The sequence below is a fragment of the Pan troglodytes genome, chromosome 2 (assembly GCF_028858775.2).
Source record: "Pan troglodytes isolate AG18354 chromosome 2, NHGRI_mPanTro3-v2.0_pri, whole genome shotgun sequence".
In the NCBI taxonomy this organism is placed as follows: Eukaryota; Metazoa; Chordata; class Mammalia; order Primates; family Hominidae; genus Pan; species Pan troglodytes.
The window spans coordinates 17,844,800-17,862,995 of record NC_086015.1 but is presented as its reverse complement, the minus strand read 5'-3'; the positions used below and the strand labels follow the sequence as shown (position 1 = coordinate 17,862,995).

Genomic DNA, 18,196 nt, shown 5'->3' with positions numbered 1-18,196 from the left:
CCTCTTGGTGAGACAGCCCAATGTGGCATTCTGAGCCCAGAGGGGCTATGAACTGCCATGCCACGGGGCTGGCAAGCGCAACCTTTTTCCATCTGTATATTTTCCAAATCATATATTTCAGCTTGTGTCACTGCAGATTGCTTGCTCTCTGACCCATTGGCTTTAAATAGCAAAAGAAAAAAAATACAATGCACTTTGTGGTTTCCAGTAAGATACCGTAAATACACCCAGATAATATTCCGGTGCAAACCATTTACAGTGGCTACACAGGGCGGTGGAATGGAATCTTTTGGGCAGGCTTGGACATCAGTTTATTTCCTCTGTACCCGCTGGGATCGTTATGGAGCTGGAACCACAGAGGGCGTCAGCTGGGCTCCCCATTTTCATCTCAGTGATAATATGTATCATTCTTTATCCAGCACCTTCTGGGAGCTCCATAGAGGCTTCATTCCACAGTGGTCTCATTTAATTTTCACAACTTGGCAATGTCCTCCTAAGGGTTCCCACTTCACAGATGGGGAAGCTGAGACTCAGAGAGGCAGAGTCCTTGCTTGGGGCTCCCCCAGTGAATGAGAAGTAGACAGGAGGGACTGACGGGTTTTGTCTTATCTGAGTTCTGAGCTGAAGTCACCTGGGATATCACAGGAGGGAAGGTCTCTTGGCTTCTGGATGAAAAGTTTACCTGGAGATGTGGATGGATTGAGAGGTAAGGAGGGCATGGGGGAGGTGAGGGAGCCAGGGGATCTTCTGGTCTTGCTGAGTCACTGGTGACCTTGAGCAAGTCTCCCATTCTCCTTGAAGCTATCATTCCAGTAGGAGCCCCCTGGCTTTGTTTCTGTGGCTCTAGGAATCTCTTCTCTGATTCTGGGGAGAGGAAGGGCTGGCAGAATCCACACCCGCCCACAGCCTCGCCTCCTCCGGTGCCGCCCTGGCTCACCTGCTCCCGCCACTAGCTGACCACACCACACCAGGGCCATCACTCAGGCTACCCCTTGGCCTGATGCCTTCTTTGCCCCTAGAGAGCCTCATGACCTCCCCACTCAAGGTGCCACCCCAGATGTCCCCACTCCCATCACTGCCCTGTGTCACCTTCTTCAAAGTCCTCAGCTGCCACGGAGTGGCATGATCCTACTGCCTGTCCTTCTATGAAGGCAAAGCCATGTCTGAACTCCTCATCTGAGTTTCCTCATGCCCTAGAACAGTGCCTGGCACATAGTAGATGCTCAAGAAATATCTGATGAGTGAAGGAACAGACGGCTTGGTCAGGGAGGTGGAGGGGAAGGCAGGATTTGAGGGAGGTTCTTCCTCTGCTCCTGGGCAGGAGGGAGGGGCAGGTCCTTCGCAGCAGGCTGTCCCCACTGCCAGGGGTGGAGGATCTGATCCTGGAGGGCACACAGGCCATGGTGGCCAAGCCCAGGGTTCACTCACAGGCTCCACATGGATGATCTGGGCAAGAATGTAGGCCTGGAGTCAGTAGGACTGGAATGGTTTTCAAAACCTTGAGGCAAGGGAGTGGGTCAAACTCTGGGGCCAGCTGTACGAGTTTGAATCCTTACAGGTTGTATCACATGGGCCTCAGTTTCTGCATCTGTAAAATGGAGATAATAGCAGCCCCCACCTCCCACGTTGTTGCCATATATTGTAGATCTATATTCAGTGCTTAGAACAGAGCCTGGTGAATAAGAAACATTTTGTATGTCTTTGCTCAGCTTTTTATGTACTATATGTCATTGGACATATGATCTCATCCCATTTCCACAGCAATAGAACAGACCACCCTTGCAGGTGTCTCCTGAGATAAATGAGATGGCATTCGGGAAATTACCCACCTGAATGAAGGGGCTTCCCCATACAGCCGAGAGAAGGGCTGTTCTCGGAGCAGTGAGCATGACCAGGGTCCAAGGGAGTTCTCTGGAGTGGTTAGGCACAGCAGGTGACCTCCAGATTTGCATCCTAACTCTTCCTGTGCAAGTCACCTCATCTCCCCAAGCCTCAGTTTCCCTATCTTACCTAGGATGAGTAAAGGAGGCAGACATGGATGGAGTCTGAGATTTATTTTAAGATTCCAGGAGGCTTTTCTGCTTTCTACCATCAAACCCTGTTCTCAGCTCAGCAAGCCATCCGATTTGAATGGTTTTGATAAATTATTTATTGATAAGTTTTAATTGATAACAACTGAATGCCATCTCGTTTTAGAAGTAAGTGCATTCTGACAAGAGTTGATGTCTTAAGCCAGAAGAATCTCTAACCATGGGGTTTCCACGCACTGGTGGGCCAGGAAGGGAGCTGGGGTGGGGCTGAGGAAGGACACTGACCAACTTGGGCCTTGAATCCCAGTTCTGGCCAGTTTCTAGCTGGGCGATCTCAGCAAATCACTCTAACTCAGAGCCTCCATTTCCTCAACTGTAAAACCATGGGGAATGACATCTACACTGGGGAATGTTGTGAAACACCTTCACAGAGGACCAAGCATGGGTCCGGAACCTAGGAGGTGCCCAACAAATGTTACCTTCTCTCTACTCTTTCCCATCTTCCTTAAAAAAAAAACCCAAGTGTCTGGCTAACTCTGGGCTCATGCCTTGGGGCAGTCTTGATTTGATGAATGGGCTAGGAGATGGGCTGTAAGGGGCTGGAGTTTATCACAGGTTCCACACCTGCCTGTTAGATCCTCTTGGAGCCTCAGTTCCCCCATCTGTAAAACAGAGAGGCTGTTATTACCTCCCTTGAGGGTTGCTTTCCTAGGGAATAGATGGGCATTCTCTTCTAACATGCTGAGCATGGAGTCTGGCAAACAAAAAGCACCCAAGAAAGACCATGTGGTTGAAGGCACACAGTCTGTGGAGACCAAGTCAGAGCTTTCTTTCATTCATTTATTCATTCCACTGCTATTTACTGGGTACCTACTGTGTGCCAGGCCCTGAGGACACAGCAAGGGCCATGACAAAGTGCTTATCTTCAAAGCAATTATATCCGAGAGGGACAGGGGTCATGGTGGTAGGGCTGGTATGGGGAACAGATAATCAGCAGCTAAGTCTAAAATGGCAGGGAGCAATAAGGGCCATGGATAAAATAGATGCAGGGCAAGTTCTTCTCTGTACCACCCAGTGGCACCTATAATTTCATCAATTATTATAATTATAATGCTCACTACTATTTGTTTAAGTACCTGCTAGGTGCCAGGTGATGTCTACCTCTTCCTACAGGGTAGGTGCTAATAACAGATGAGGAAATGGAGGCTCAGAGAGGTTAAGTGACTTGCCCAAGGTCACACAGCTTTTGGCAGGGTTGAAATTAGAACTCAGGTCTGTCTCACCCCTCACACATTTTGGAGGAGGTTGGAGACAGTGGGAGTGACAGATATGGTCCCTGTCATCTTGTAAACCTTAAATTTGCCTGGGCAGACCAACACTGGATCAGCCTCACATACTTGCCTCTCTGTTGTGACCTTCAGGACATTGTGAAATGGGACTCGGTGATAGTAACAACAACAAAACTACGACGCAACGGCTGATGTTTACTGAGCACTCACGGCATGCCAGGCACTGTGCTCAGCACCACTCAACACCCCTTGTTTTGTAATTCAGTTCACTTAGACACATAGGTGCTGTGTAATTGTACCCATTTCACAGAGGAAGCAACGAAGGGTCAAAGAGGTTAACAGCCCTGACGTTAGTCACACAGCCAGCTGGATGCCCAGGGTAGTTTCCTCCATGGTAGTGTGGGGGTGGAGTGGGATTGGATCATCCCAGTCTAATGTGGGCAGGTAAGGCCAACGTCAAAGTTAATGGCAAGAGTCAAAAGTGACTCTTCCACATCCAGAAGGACTGGACTTTACCAGCCAGTACTTGGGTCCCTGAGAGCTCTGAAGCCAAGAATGACTGGCCCTCATCGGTGTCTTGACTACAGCCTTCGCTTGTCAGGGGCAGTGGGTGCTGAGGAAGCCCAGCTTGGTGGGGAGGGGAAGGCCATGGCACTTGATGAGACCTCACTCTGGGCTGTGGGGAAGAAAGCTCTCCATCTGGAGCTCGGGGGGGTGAAATGCGCCCCAAGGTGCAGCTGCCCTTCCCCACCTCAGGGGTGGGATGGAAATGGTGAGTGGGTGGAAGCCATCTGTGGTTAGCTGTCCATTTCTCACCATCTGCACCATCATGCACTGCTCCAGAGACTGAGAGACCCAGGGACGCTCACCACTGGGCTGTAGAGCAGAGGACACACGAAATTACCACAGGATTCTTGGGCTGACAGCCCCCTCCTCTGCCTCCTGCCCCTCCCCCAGGGAGAAACCAAGGGAGAGGGGCCAGTCTTTGAGGACAGGCCAGGCTTTCTGCCCCGCCTTGATTCGCAAACTCCATTCTTGGTCTGATAAAGAGGACACAGTCTCCCATCAATGGCTGGAGCCTGCCGGTGGTGCCTGCCCAATGCACCTGGGAATCATTTCATCCCTGGGGGCAGTTCTTGGTCTATATGGGGTGCCCAGAGGCTGGGTCTGCAGCTCAGCTCTGCTGCCCACATGTTGGGTGTCCCAGGCAAGCCAAAAGCCTTTGTGTCTTCGATTGTAAATGAAAAGCCCTACTCCTTACCTCTCAGCCCTCTTGTACTTGTAGAGACTTGTTACCTCCATCATAGATAAGAATTGTTATAATTGGAGCATTTGGGGCCACTTCCTCATGCCAACCTCTGTGCTAAGTGCTCTACCATTGTTAATTTTTATCATCACATTTTACAATGGGGGAACTGGAGCACAGAGAGGTTAGGTGACTCACCCAAGGTCACACAGCTGGAAAGCAGTGGAACAGATTTCTTCCCTGCCCTCCATCTGATTGTCCTTTTCTCTCACGTCCTTGAGGGTCTATTCTTGATATTGACTGTCTCCCTGAGGGTTTGGTTTTCTTGTGAGTTTGATACTCTTGAGTGTGAGCTGGTGCCTGGGGTTGGAGAGCTTTCTCTTTGCTCCTCTAGGCTCCCGGGGAATCACTGGACCGGGGGTGAGTCTTCCCACTTGCCTTGGAGCCCTTGGAGCATGCAGGGGGATATATTTGAGCCTCAAATCTATGCAAATGCAGGAAGTGGCGATCAATTTCCAGGAGATTCTGGCTTCCTCCAACCCCGCCTGCCCACCTCCTGCGCTGGCTGGTGTGGACCTGCGTGCCTGTCTAGCTTTGCTGGAGGGTGGGGACAGGTGCAGACTTTTCCTGTCTGTCTGCCGTTTCTTTGCCCGAGGATCTATCCATGAGGCTCTATCTCTTTACCAAGGCCCTGCCTCAGCAGCACTCAAAGCCTGGTCTCCTGACACCTCATGGGCTTAATTCCAAAGCTCCCTCCTTGGCAGAGCTCAGCAACATGCATCTATTCCCACCTATCTTGCTGGCAGTTCTGTCTTCAACCTGTGGCTGAGACAGCTTCCCTTGTCCTTCTATGGCCTGGTCCAGCATGCAGATCTTACACAGCATTTCTTGATTTCATGCAGCAAAGGCATTGTTGGGTTTTATTGCTGGACCAGAAATCGAGCCTGTGCCTGTGCCCCATGGCTCCCCTGTCCTTGCTGCCCTGTGCTAGTCCCTCTGGTGGGCGTGTGTTACTCAGAGATGTTTTCCTTCTTCTTCTCCTTCTTCTTCTCCTTCTTCTTCTTCTTCTTCTTCTTCTTCTTCTTCTTCTTCTTCTTCTTCTTCTTCTTCTTCTTCTTCTTCTTCTTCCTCTTCCTCTTTCTCTTCTTCCTCTTCCTCTTCTTCTTCTTCTCCTTCATCTTCTTCTTCTTCATGGAGTTTCGCTCTGTCACCCAGGATGGAGTGCAGTGGCACAGTCTTGGTTCACTGCAACCTCCACCTCCCAGGTTCAAGCAATTCTCCTGCCTCAGTTTCCCAAGTAGCTGGGATTACAAGCATGTGTCACCATGCCCAGCTAATTTTTGTATTTTTAGCAAAGACAGAGTTTCACCATGTTGGCCAGGCTGGTCTTGAACTCCTGACCTAAAGTGATCTGCCCACCTCAGCCTCCCAAAGTACTGGGATTACAGGCGTAAGCCACCATGCCTGGCCCCCTCAGAGATGTTTTCTAGTACTAAGGAAATGACTAATGCAGAGAGTTGCGAGCCCGGTAGGTGCTAAAATAATATCCTTTCCTGACCCACAAAGTTGAGCTGAGTTCCCCAGGGGCTTCATTCCACTTGGTGCCAAGTTTCATGTTTGTGGAGCCAGGCACTGGCTATGCATTTCTGCATTTGACATGCCCCCTTCTCCTGTACCTTCTCAGCAGCTCCTGTCAGGTAGGCACTGGCACTCTCCAGACTGAGATGCGGAGAGGAGAAGGAGCTCGCCCAAGTCCCAGTCAGTCAGTGGCGGAGCTGGGACTTGAGCCCAAGCATTCTGGCTCCAGAGCCTCTGTGTTAGCAGGGACGCCATGGGTGGGCTGGCATGGCACGCCACGGCAAAGACAGCCCTGGCATGGGGAAGCTGTCCAGTCCAGCAGGTGGACAGGCCTACCTTCTGCAGGGTGGGAGGGCAGCGATGGGGTTGGGGGACAAGTTGTTTGTGTCTGTCTCCCCCTCCTGGGGAGGGAGGTCCCAAGGCGAATGAGAAGGTGGGTGGGGAAGGACCTCCCTGAGCATGGGACAGAGTGACCTGAGGCTGGAAGCAACTTGGAGCAAGTCATCCGCCTCCTCACTCACTGCTTAAGCCGTCTCCATCCTGGCATTCTGAAACACCTTCTCTGGCCCCCCTTTGCCTGCTCTGGGTTCTAGGGCCTCTTCTTCCAGGTGCCTTCCCTGAAACCCACCCAGGCTACATGAGAGTGAACTTGCCCAGTGCTCCTCAGGGCTTATACCACGCACAGGGCTTCCCATAGGTTGCTTTGGTCAGTCTTCACCCTGTAAAGCAGACGTAGCCCTTGAACCCATTTTGCAGGTGAGGAGACTGAGGCCCAAAAAGGCTAAGAGGCGAGGTGGCAGCACCATATTTAGGCCAACTCTGAGTGACTGCCTGTCCCACGCTGTCTCCTGCACCCCAGCTGCTCAGGACCCTGCCCCACCACTGGAGATACTCACAGTCCAGTGAGGGGGCCACAGAAGAAGGGAGGGGATGGACATCTGAAATAGCAGGTGACACACAGAAAGAGTAGTAGTGGCCACGAAAACAAGAGGTAGGGTGCAGTCAGGTTCCATGAATGAAACATGGGGCCAAGAGCTTTCCATGGACAAACTCTTGTTCTCCCTCATTGCCATGAGAAAGGTACCAATGATATGTCCCCATTTTACAGCCAGAGAGACTGAGATGCAGGGAGGAGTAGTCCTTGGCCAATAGTCACAGATCCAGGGATTGATGTTCCTGGGATTTAAACTCAGGCCTTCTGGCCCCAGAGCCAGTGTCCTCCGTGGGTGTTGGGGAAACGCTGCTTTACGATGCTGTGAGCTTTATGCACGTGTGCAGTTTACATGGTTACGTCAAGTGTGCTCGGGAGTGGGGAGTGGGGGCTGATGGGCTAGAGGGGTCCCCCACATCTGGCCTTCCAGATCCTGGGCAACCAGCCCACATACCTTCCTCCTTTACTGCCCAGTTGACTCCCCAGGTTCTGGGGTTGAATGGATGTGTGTGTAATGGGAGGTGCTCAGCTCATCACCCTAAAAGGGAGCTTTGTTGGAAGTTAGGAACGGGTACTCAGTCGAGCTTTGGAGAGCCATTGCATTGAGCTCAGCCTCACTCTTCAGTCAGGCCCAGCCTCCTCTCAGATGCTTGGGACCTGACCCCAACTTGTCTCCTCTTCTCTCCTCCTCGCAGGGAGCCGGGAGGCTGCATTCACCTACGCCATCATTGCCGCTGGCGTGGCCCACGCCATCACAGCTGCCTGTACCCAGGGCAACCTGAGCGACTGCGGCTGCGACAAAGAGAAGCAAGGCCAGTACCACCGGGACGAGGGCTGGAAGTGGGGTGGCTGCTCTGCCGACATCCGCTACGGCATCGGCTTCGCCAAGGTCTTTGTGGATGCCCGGGAGATCAAGCAGAATGCCCGGACTCTCATGAACTTGCACAACAACGAGGCAGGCCGAAAGGTAGGAAGCCAGGGAAGGCAGCTGGGCGGCGCTTGCGGAGATGCTGCAAAATGGCTTGTTTGTAACATCTGGTGCTGGGTGTCTGCTGAGGAGCCACAGGGCTCTGCCCTCAGCCTTATTCTGCTTGGTGCTGGCATCAGCTTGTAGCTGGTCAGGATTTGTGTGTGGCACGAAGCTTGTCAGTTACTGAAGAGGTTGGATAATTGAGTCTCGCTTAAGACGAATTGAATGTTACTCAGCAAGATGGAAAGAGGGACAGATGTGAACTCTTATCCTTGGGAGGGACCAAATTAGCCTTTCTCCCTTGCTCCCTTCCTGCCTCTCTCCCTCCTTTTTTCTCTCCCTCCGTCCCTCCTTCCCTTCCTCCCTCTTCTCAGGCTTCTGGCCACATCCTGTGTGTCAGAGCCTCACAGGTGGCCTTGGTGAGTCACACAGGGGAATTGCTCACCTGGTCTGCCCCAGGATGGTGTCCTGGGGGAAATTACCAGGCCCTGCCTGTCTAGTCTCATGGCTGGGAGCTCCTGCCCAGGGTGGTGCATCCCTGCAGTGGTCCCAGCTGCTCCCTCCTCCCTGTTTTTGTGGTCCGATCACCCTGCAGGTCCCAGGTCCCAGGCTCCCTCCTGCCTTGAAGCCCTCACTTCCTTGAGGCAGACAGGAGGAGGACACGTGGCTTCCCTCTCCCAGCCTCAGTTTCCTCACCCACGGCTCCCTGGCTGGGCCATGGTGAGAATTAAAGGAGAGAATAGCACATGGCCCGCAGCAAGTCAGGGTCAGGGTGGATCCCGTGGGAGTGTGTTCTGTGAGCCACACAGCTCCACTGGGCATGAGGCTTGTGGCTGTTGCTCTGTCATACTGCCATGAGCCCGTGGGCAACACAGACACTGGGAACTGTCAGAGGCTGTAAGACCAATCTCAGTGGGCTTCCTGGAGGAGACAGGCCTCGCGAGATGAGCAAGGTTTGGCTAGGCAGGGAAAGGAGGTGGAAGCAGCCAAGATCCGGTGAGTGGGGGAGGAATGGACACAGACCCAGAGGTAGGGGCAGGGGGCCAGTTAGGGACCACACTGGCTAGTCTGTGAGGCCCTGAAAAGGGAACCCCTGCAGGATGGGGCCGAAGAGTGCAGCCTTGTGTTCTGCCCCCAGATCTGCCTGTGGCTGCCATGTCCTTGTCCTTCAGGTTTCAGCCATGATGTCCTCTCCCCAGAGAGGTTTCCTTTACATTCCTTCCTAGCCTTTTCTCTGAGTTTGCCTTGTTCCGTGGCTTTCTCCCCTCTCTAGACTTTAAGCATACTGAGGACAGAGGCCTGGGCTGTCTCAGACACAGCAGCACTCCAGAGCGTGGCACACAGTAGGCACTCTACAAATATGTATGGAGTGAATGGATGAGTGCCTTGTGGTTGCTGGGGCCACTGATTGTTCTGGGGCAGAAGAGGGGCAGAAGTCATAGACCCTTGTGAGGCAGAGGGCTACCTTGAGTGGGGTCAGGAGCTGGGTGTGAGTGGAGTGCAGGCCGGGCCTGACCTGATGTTTTTGAGCAGGAACAGCCCTCCCAGCTCAGGAAAGCTCAGTAGAGGGCCATACATCCTCCTGCCTGCCCAGTGCTCTCTGGTTAAGGAGGACCTTTGGGGATGGCTTTCTAGAAAAGCACTTCTACAGACACTATGTATTTCCTGAGCCAAGAGGTGGGACTGTGGACTCCCCGGTGTATGCAGAGAAAGGGCTGAGTCATACCCGTCCTGCCCCTTTGTGCTACAGGGATGGAAATGGAGGCTCAGAGAGGGTACCAGCTGACCCGTGGGGACTTAGGTCAGTGACCACACACACCACTCAGCCAGAGCGCGGCGAGGTGGTCTTCCAGCCTAGCCCCGAGTGGCCAGACCCTCACTTGCTGCCATGGGACACCCCAAGGGCCCGGACGAGGGCAGGAACAAAGACAGCCGCCAGCTGCTGTGGGTTCTAGCCCCTCTTGCGACCTCAGTTTCCACATCTGTCGATTGGGACTATGACCCACTCCTTGTTCCGACCGGTGCCAGTCAGTTCCCCAGGATTTTGCAACACGCCATTTACTCAAAGGCATGGGACCCCACCCCAGAAGCCCCCTCCCAACAGGCTGCCATGGGCTCCACGCATGGCAGGGCTGGGAAACCGACAGGAGCAATGGGGCCAGCCTACCGCTGCTCCTGGCTGAGAGCCTCGGAAAGGCTCGCAGATGTGTTTATCACCCGCTCCCTCACTCCTGCCATGAGGAAACAAGACTCAACCTGACCACAGGCTCTGGGGCTTGTTGGCAGCTGGTGTGAGAGAAGGGGAAGCGGGGAGGCCGGGGTGGGGGGGTGCACCATGTGGCTTCTGCAGACCTGATGAGGGGCTGCCCCTGGGCTGAAGGGGAGCCCCCAACTCCCCTGGCAGTCGAAGGAGAATAAATGCTGCAGGGGCGTCCTGCCCTCACAGGTCCCCAGTTTGAGTCTAAGCCCAGCAGGATGTGGGCCATGGGGCAGGGGCAGCATCGCAAGGAAGCTGCAGGGCATCCCCCCCTTTCCCTCATTGTCTCGTCAATTGTGTGGTCTGCAGACCGAATCAGAATGGTTAGGTGCCAATATCTTTTGGCGAGGTGATTTTAGAATTATAGTTTCCCCTATTGGCATTTCGGGGCCTTTGTACTTTGGATTGAAATCAGTGGCCACTCAGGTCGGGGGTCCCAGAATACGAAGTTCACATCCTAGCGTGTGATATGTGGAATCATAGGCTCCTCAGTTGGGAGGAAGGGAAGAGTCAGAAGCATTGTGCTGAAATCTTTGGATGGTGGAATCTTTGTGGCTTTGGATAATTTCTTTCCAGCCTTTTGGCCGCAAGGAAATTAACTACCCACAGTTTTTGCCCTCAAGACTAGACGCTCAGTCTAGTGAGAGAATCAGGTACAAGAAGCAAAAATTGTGATTCAGGGCTACACACTGTAGGAGAAACGTGATACAGAAAGTGAAGAAAAGAGGTCAGAGGAAGAGTGGTTTGTTTCCTCTTGAAGTCTAAGAGTGCTAGGCAGAAGAAGGGAACTCTTAGCAGGGCTTTGAAGGATGAGGAGTCCAGGTGGACGAGGCATCAGGAAGGAAGAGGGCAGTTCAGGCAGCACAGGCATGTTCAAAAGCATGAAGTCCTAACAGCATGCTGTGGGGGCTCCGTGTGGCTGAGGGTGGGGAGGACGAGAGACGAGGCTGCAGAGGGGCTAGATCCTAACACACAGCCTTGAATGCCAGAACAAGGAGTGGGACTTTGTCTTAGGCCAGAGGTGCCCAGAAGAGACTTTGGTGGGGCAGTGCTTGGGCAGGTTTCTGGCTCTGTCTGGGATAGAGTGGAGTACAGAGTGAAGGGGCTGTGGCCACGGTTGGTGCCTAAACCCTGCAGGAGCCTCGGGGCGCATGGCTGGGGAGGCTGTTTAGGAAGCATAATAGGTAGGAGCTGTGTCAGGTGTGTTTGGCATGGAGGAGCAGGGTCGTAATGGAAGCCATGGTGTTTGTAGGATTGCCCGATGGGAGGGTTAAAGGGGGAAAGCAGAAGAGAGCCTGGGCCACAGCCTGGGTAAATGGGTACTGGGACCGGAGGGCTATGGGAAGGGAAGGACAGTCAGGGAGGTTGGAGGAGAACCAGAAGAACCTGGGCCTTCTGGGTGCATTTGTGAGTGCGTGTAGACATCCCCCTGCAGGACTGCAGAGAAGCCTGGGCAGCTGCGAAACCTAGCCAAGGGCCAGGGGTCTCCGAGCCTCCATGATAATATTGTACCTGGCAGGCCAGGCTTTCGAGTCCTTACTGAACAGAGAGAGAAGTGCACCAGGGAGCTCCGGGGGCCTGGGGGAGGGTGGAGGCCCTCAGCAACCCCTTCATGAGAGTGTGGTGACTGAGCCCAGGAGAGGCAGCCCTGGGGATGGGGGCCCAGCTGGGACGGGGCTGGCCCCTGCTGGAATGCGCCGCTTGCTCCAAGGGAGGTGAGCTCAGGGGGATGGAATTCCGCCGAAGTGAAAAGTCACCTCCCAGTCCCTGCCCAGCCTCTTGCACACGGAGGGGTGTCGGTCTTGTCCCTTCCTGCCCTGCCCCGTCTGGTCCGGGTGCTCCTGGGAGCTGGATTCCCACCCCTGCCCTGGCCGCAGGCAGGCCTGTGAGTCAGGGGACACCAGGGACCAGCCCCTGGCAGCTGGGGCGGAGCCCAGATAAGGCCTGCTCAGCTATGCTCCTCTCTGCTGTCCCGAGGGCCACTTGCATATTTGACCAGATAGAGTGGCCAGTGGTGGCATGTCGAGGGCCTGAGGAGCCAGGCCCCGCCCAGCCCGAAGCTGACTGGCCAGGCCAGGCTGGGAGGAGGCATCCTCAGTCTGCCGTGCCCTCCATTCCTGCCCCGCCCCTGGGCACAGGTGTGGGTTCTTGCCCTTGCGAACGGAAAGGCTTGCAGCCAGGACTCAGGGGACTTGGAGCAGGAATGGTCTTGGACACATCTCAGCCTTTCAGGGACTTGGTTTCTTCCATGGCAGGGGCTTCTTTCCTTTGCTCCTAGGAGGGTCTCCAGGTCTGACATGTGGGCTGGGGAATGACATGGGGTTCTTGGGACCATTGTACCCCAGCCCTGTCTGCAGCTTCTCTCCCACACACACCACCTTCCAACCACACACTTCTGCAGTCAACCAAGCTTGTTTGCACCTCAGGGCCATTGCACAGGCCGCTTTCTCTGTCTGGAAAGCTCCTTCCTTGAATCTTTGCAGAACTAGCTCCTTGTATTCCTTCAATTCCTGGCTCAGATGTTGCCTTAATGGGGAAGTCCTCCCTGACTTCCCTCCCCTGCTGTCTGTCTCATCCCTCTCCATCACCCTACTTTACTTGCATGTGAAACCACCACACAGAATGATCTCATTTGCACAGCTCTTTGTGTCTTTATTGCTTGTTGCCTCCCACTGCAGGGTCAGCACCACAGGGTAGTGATGGCCTAAGTTCACCCCTAAACCTAGAACAGTGCCTGGCACATCGTAAGTGCTCAGGAAATATTTGTTGAGTGAACAAATGATATGGCAAGTGCTTGCTCTGTCTTAGTGGGATTTCCAGGAGCAGGGTTGCAAGGTATAATACAGGACTCCCACTTAGAGTTGAATGTGAGATAAACAAAAGTACGTCCAAACTATTGCACAAGACATACTAAAAAATGATTCGCCATGTATCTCAAATTCAGATTTAACCAAGTTTGTGGTTTTGAATTGAGCTGATATTGAGATGATTGTAGATTCACATGCAATTGTGGAATATGAAGAGATCTTGTGTACCCTTTGCCCAGTTTCCCCCAATGGTGACAGCTTGCAAAACTATAGGACGAAGGTCACAACTAGGATGCTGATGCTAGGACAGTCAAGATGCAGAGCACACAATGGTCCCCAGGTTGCCCTTGTATAGCCACTTTTACTTCCCTTCCCCTTCCGAATCCCCAGCAAGCACTAATTTGCTCTCCACTTGTATGCTTTCATTATTTTAACAATGTTACATAGGTGGGTCTTACAGTATAACCTTTCCAGACGAGCTTCTTTTCATTCAGCACAATTCCCTCAAGCCTCCTTCAAGTGTTGTGTATCAGTAGCTGGTTCCTTTACCTTGCTGAATAGTATTCCAGGGCACAGAGTCTCCACAGTTTGTTTTGCCATTCACCTGTTGAAGGATGTCTGGGTTGTTTGCAGGTTTTGACTATTACAAATAAAGCTGCTGTGTCCATGTGTGTACAGGTTTTTTCTGTGTGTGTGTGAATGTAAGGTTCTATTTCCCTAGAATAAATGTCCAAGAGCACAAATGTTTGATGGCTGTATGTTTAGCTTTATAAGAAAGTGCCAAACCATTTTCCATTTTGTGGGAGAGTGGGTGTGTCATTTTATATTCCCACTAGCAATGTGTGAGTGGTACAGTTGCTCCACATCCTCACCAGCATTTGGTGACATCACTGTTTTTAAAATTTTTTTGCCATTCTGATAGATGCATGTTATACCTCACTGTGGTATTGATTGGCATTTCCTGAATGGCTAATGATGTTGAATATATTTTCATGTGCTTATTTGCCATCTGGATAGCCTTTTCAGTGTAGCATCTGTTAATGTCTTTTTGCCTATTTTCTAAGTAGGTAGTTTACTTTTTTAACTGGTGAGTTTGGATATTTCTTTATATATTCTAGCAGCCAGTATTTGGTCAGACATGCGGTTGGCAAATATGTTTTCCCAGACTGTAGCTTGTCTTTTTTATCATCTTCATAGGGTCTCTCACAGAGTAAAAGTGTTTAACCTTGATAAGTTTTAACTGATAAGGTCCAATGTATCTATTTTTCTTTGAATGGACTGTACCTTTGGTATCATCTAAAAACTCTTTGCTCAGCCCTAGATCCCAAAGATTTTGCCATATTTTTTTTTCCTAAAAGTTTTATGTTTAGCATTTAACTCTGTGACCTGTTTTTTTTTAAAAATTCATTAATTTAAAAAAATCAATGAAAATTTCTTTTTTAAATTGTATGTTACATTTTTATTTATTTTTAATTGTGATAAAATATACTTGGCATGAAACTTGCCATGTTAGGCATTCTTGGGTGTGCACCCCAGTGGCATCAAGCACACTCGCACTGTTGTGCTGCCATCCCCACCTTCCATCTCCAGAACTTTACCATCTTCCCAAACGAAGACTCTGTCCCTGTTAAACAACCACCTCCCATGTCCCTCCGCCCCACCCCAGCCCCTGGCACCCACCTTTCCACTTTCTGTCTCTTTGAATCTGACTGCTCTAGGCGCCCCACATAAGAGGCATCATATAGTTTTTGTCCTTTTGTGTCTGTCTTATTTCAGTTAGCGTAATCTCTGAAAGGTTCTGTGATTGCTTTGAATTAACTTTTCTATGAGGTGTAAGTTTAGGTCAGGGTTCATTTTTCAGCCTATTTATGTGCTAAATCCGGGAACCCTCCCTAGCCTCCACTGTCAAGGACGGTGGCCTCGGGACAGTGCCAAGGAAAGCTGTAGGATTGTTTTAGAGCTGGAGATTCTCTCTTCTGTGGGCATTTAATCAATGAGAGACTGAGACCCTGAACTGGAGGGGCCCCGCCAAAGCCACACACCAAGGGAGTGGAGAAACAAGAGCTGCACCTAGGGCCTGGCTCCTGGCTCAGACCTCCCTTCCGCTCCCTAGAGCTGGCCAGGGTCGGGGAGCTGAGCTGGATGAGAGGCTGAGGTAGGGACCAGGAGGTCCGTGGTGGGCTTGAGAAAAGCTTAGTGGGATGACCAGGTCAGGGTGTCTGGGCCTAGAGAAAGGAGCCCAGACTAGACCAGAGAGGAAGCTACCAAGGATGGGTTGGAGGGGGACCAGCCCAGGCTGGGGCGGAGGGTGCCCACGAGGCCTGAGGTTTTGCCAGTTTTCTCTGATGACACAGCAAGGGCAGAGCCCAGCCAGGTCCCGTCAGTGATGCCACAGTGATAGCAGTGGACAGTACCCGGGGAGGAAGGGGATGAGATAAGAGAGGCCGCATGGGTAGGGGCAGGGGCGGCCCTTCCCACAGAGACTGGAAACGTCTGTGACCCCAGCTTCATGTGGCCTGGTCCCTGGCATCCCACTTTGCTCTGGGCTGGTAAGACCACCCCACCCCCAACCTGGATGGACGTGGGCAGCTGGGGCAGGCCCTGAGGAGGCGCTGAACACCCAGGCCTGGGAGGAGTCAGGTGGCTCAGCCATGAGTGGAGCAGCCTCAGGAAGGTGTCACCATCCTGCAGTCCCTGAGGACTGGGGGTGCTGTGGTTAGGAGGGTGGCAGGCAGGACCAGGACCTATGGGATGGAAGAATATGGGGAAAAGGCAGCTCAAGTGAGAAGGAACTTGCTATCAGGAAGCAGGATGCAGTCCCTATCAAAGCAGGTGGTACAGGTGGAGGGAAGGTTTTCATTTGCTGGGAGAAAATGGACATGATTCTAATATCAGCACTTGAAATATATGTACTAATTTAATCCCCACAGTAGTCTTATGAGATTAACATTCCCTGTTCTCTCCGTTTTACAAATAAGAAAACGGAAGCACAGAGAGGTTAAGAAAGTTGCTTAATGCCACACAGCTGGCAGGTGCTGCGCTGGGATATAAACCCAAGCAGCCTAGCTCCAGATCCAGGTCTTAACCTCAAACTATCCTACCACCCTCAGGAGTCTTGGACTCAGATGCCTTTATCCCCACAGTCTCCTGATCCTGAAACCCTGTGATTCCAAGATGTTAACCTAAGGTTCACAGATGCTCTGATTTGAGGAATTTGGAGACTACAGTCCTCAGCCCCTAGAAGGCCCCACTATGTGGTCATTTGGGTTGTGGGTTATCCAGGCACGCACACATGCATCCTCTCCTACTCTGGTCACTGTGGCCTTGGGGCAGTCCTTGAGCCACCACCTTCTGCCTGGGAGAGGACACATCAGGGCCAGGGAGGAACCCGGTTGTGAGTGAGAAGAGGGGATTCTGTGTGCCACCTTGGCAGGTGAGGGGCCCCAGGCTGTCACGGGGGTTCAGGATGAGACTGGACAAGGAGATGGCCAGACAGAGACCCACACCTGGTGCAGGGACCAGGGCATCTCCTGTTTTAGCAGAGTTCTGGACTTGTTCAGCCTGATGAACAGCAGTGGGAGAGACTTCTCTTCTCCCCCGATCCTTCCAGGCAGTCGTGAGACTCACCTCGGTGTCTCTCAGAGCCCAGCCTGGGCCTGGCATACTCTTGGTGACATAAAGTGGCACACATCCTAGGCCATGTCACAAGCAGCCACCAGAGCACCACAGGCAGTAGGGCTGGGTGCATCTGTCCCTGCCTCTCATTCCCAGGAGTGTACAGGGGGCAGGCAAGAGGCAGGTGCTCCCTGTGCTGTGAGGTGGGCTCTGGAGTCCACTCCTGGCTTTGCTGCTTGCTAGCTGTGTGGCCTTGGCCATGTTACTCTGCCTCTCTGTGCCTCAGTTTCTCCAGGGACACTTAATAGCACTATAGAGTATTATGAAGATTACATGATTAAAAGAATTTAAACTGCTTATAGCTGCACTGTCCAATATGATCACAAGCCACATAGGGCTACTTAAATTTAAATGAATTACAAATAAATAAGATTAAAAATTCCATTTCACAGTCCATGTTTCAAGTGCTTGGTAGCCACCTGTGGCTCGTGGCTTCCTAGTAGACCATTCCGTGGTGGCAGGAAGATCTGTTGGACATCACTGTCTTAGAGTGGCAGACACGGAGTAAGGGCTGAGACGTTGGTACTACTACTAAGGGACCTGAAAATGTCTTAGCTGTGGTGGAAGCTCATCCTGTCACCTCCCTGGCCTCCTGCCAGCCCAAGGGGGTCTCAGATGCTGGCCATCTGATTTATCTTGGAAGGAATTCCCAGTGTGGCTGCTGGCCCTGCAGCTGGGAACTCATTTGAAACTCACCTGAGATGGGGAGGGGGCAGCATGGCAAGGCCCTGAGAGCCCCCTAAGTGAGGTAGAGTCAGGGGCTCAGTTACACCACGGTGAGATCAAGTCAAAAGACGCACACCGGGGACAATTGCCACCTTTGTCCTCGGGAGGGGGACTGGGACTCCTGGGTGTTATCAAATCTGCCGGGAAGAGGGAGGGAGGGGAGCCAAGTGATGGGAGGAAGGTGGGTGAGGAGAGGGGCAGGAGTGGTCCTAGAGGGAAGGAGAAACTAGGTGTTCTGGAGGGTCTGGCACCAGGAGTTGGCAGCTGTCACTTTTCCTAATCCTCAACACTTGTGTCTTTTGAAGAGAAATCCAGGTGCAACTGTGTCCCTAGGAAGGACTCCTTGCCTGACAAAGGCACTTCTTTAAATTACCTCCTTTCAGTGTGCGTTGAGACACTGTCAAGGCTGCTCACAGTGGCAAGCACTTGCTCTCGCTCTGTCCCAGGTGGGGTTCTAGGTGCTTTCCTGGGGTTACTCCATTTGATTGGCCCGACATCCTTGGGGACCCTTGGTAACTCCATTTCTCAGATGGGCAGCTGAGGTCCAGGCAGTGAACGTGAGCAGCATCCCAGGCTCCTGGACAGGAGAGCTGGACTCAGGGTCTCAGGGCCTCCCCAGGCCATGGTGGGGAAGGGACAGATTCCCAGCCAGCTGGGCATGGGCAGTGAGGCCAGCACTCAGCTGCT

General features: G+C 52.5%; 1 protein-coding gene across 2 annotated transcripts in view; it reads left to right on the top strand.

Annotated features, from left to right (window-relative positions):
* WNT7A (Wnt family member 7A) overlaps positions 1-18,196 on the top strand; it is a 64,494-nt gene that overhangs the window by 18,143 nt on the left and 28,155 nt on the right. For both annotated transcript variants that reach the window (XM_016940526.4, XM_016940527.4), the window contains exon 3: positions 7,770-8,041. In XM_016940526.4, the coding sequence (XP_016796015.1) occupies positions 7,770-8,041 (272 nt within the window). The remainder of the gene's footprint in view (positions 1-7,769; positions 8,042-18,196) is intronic.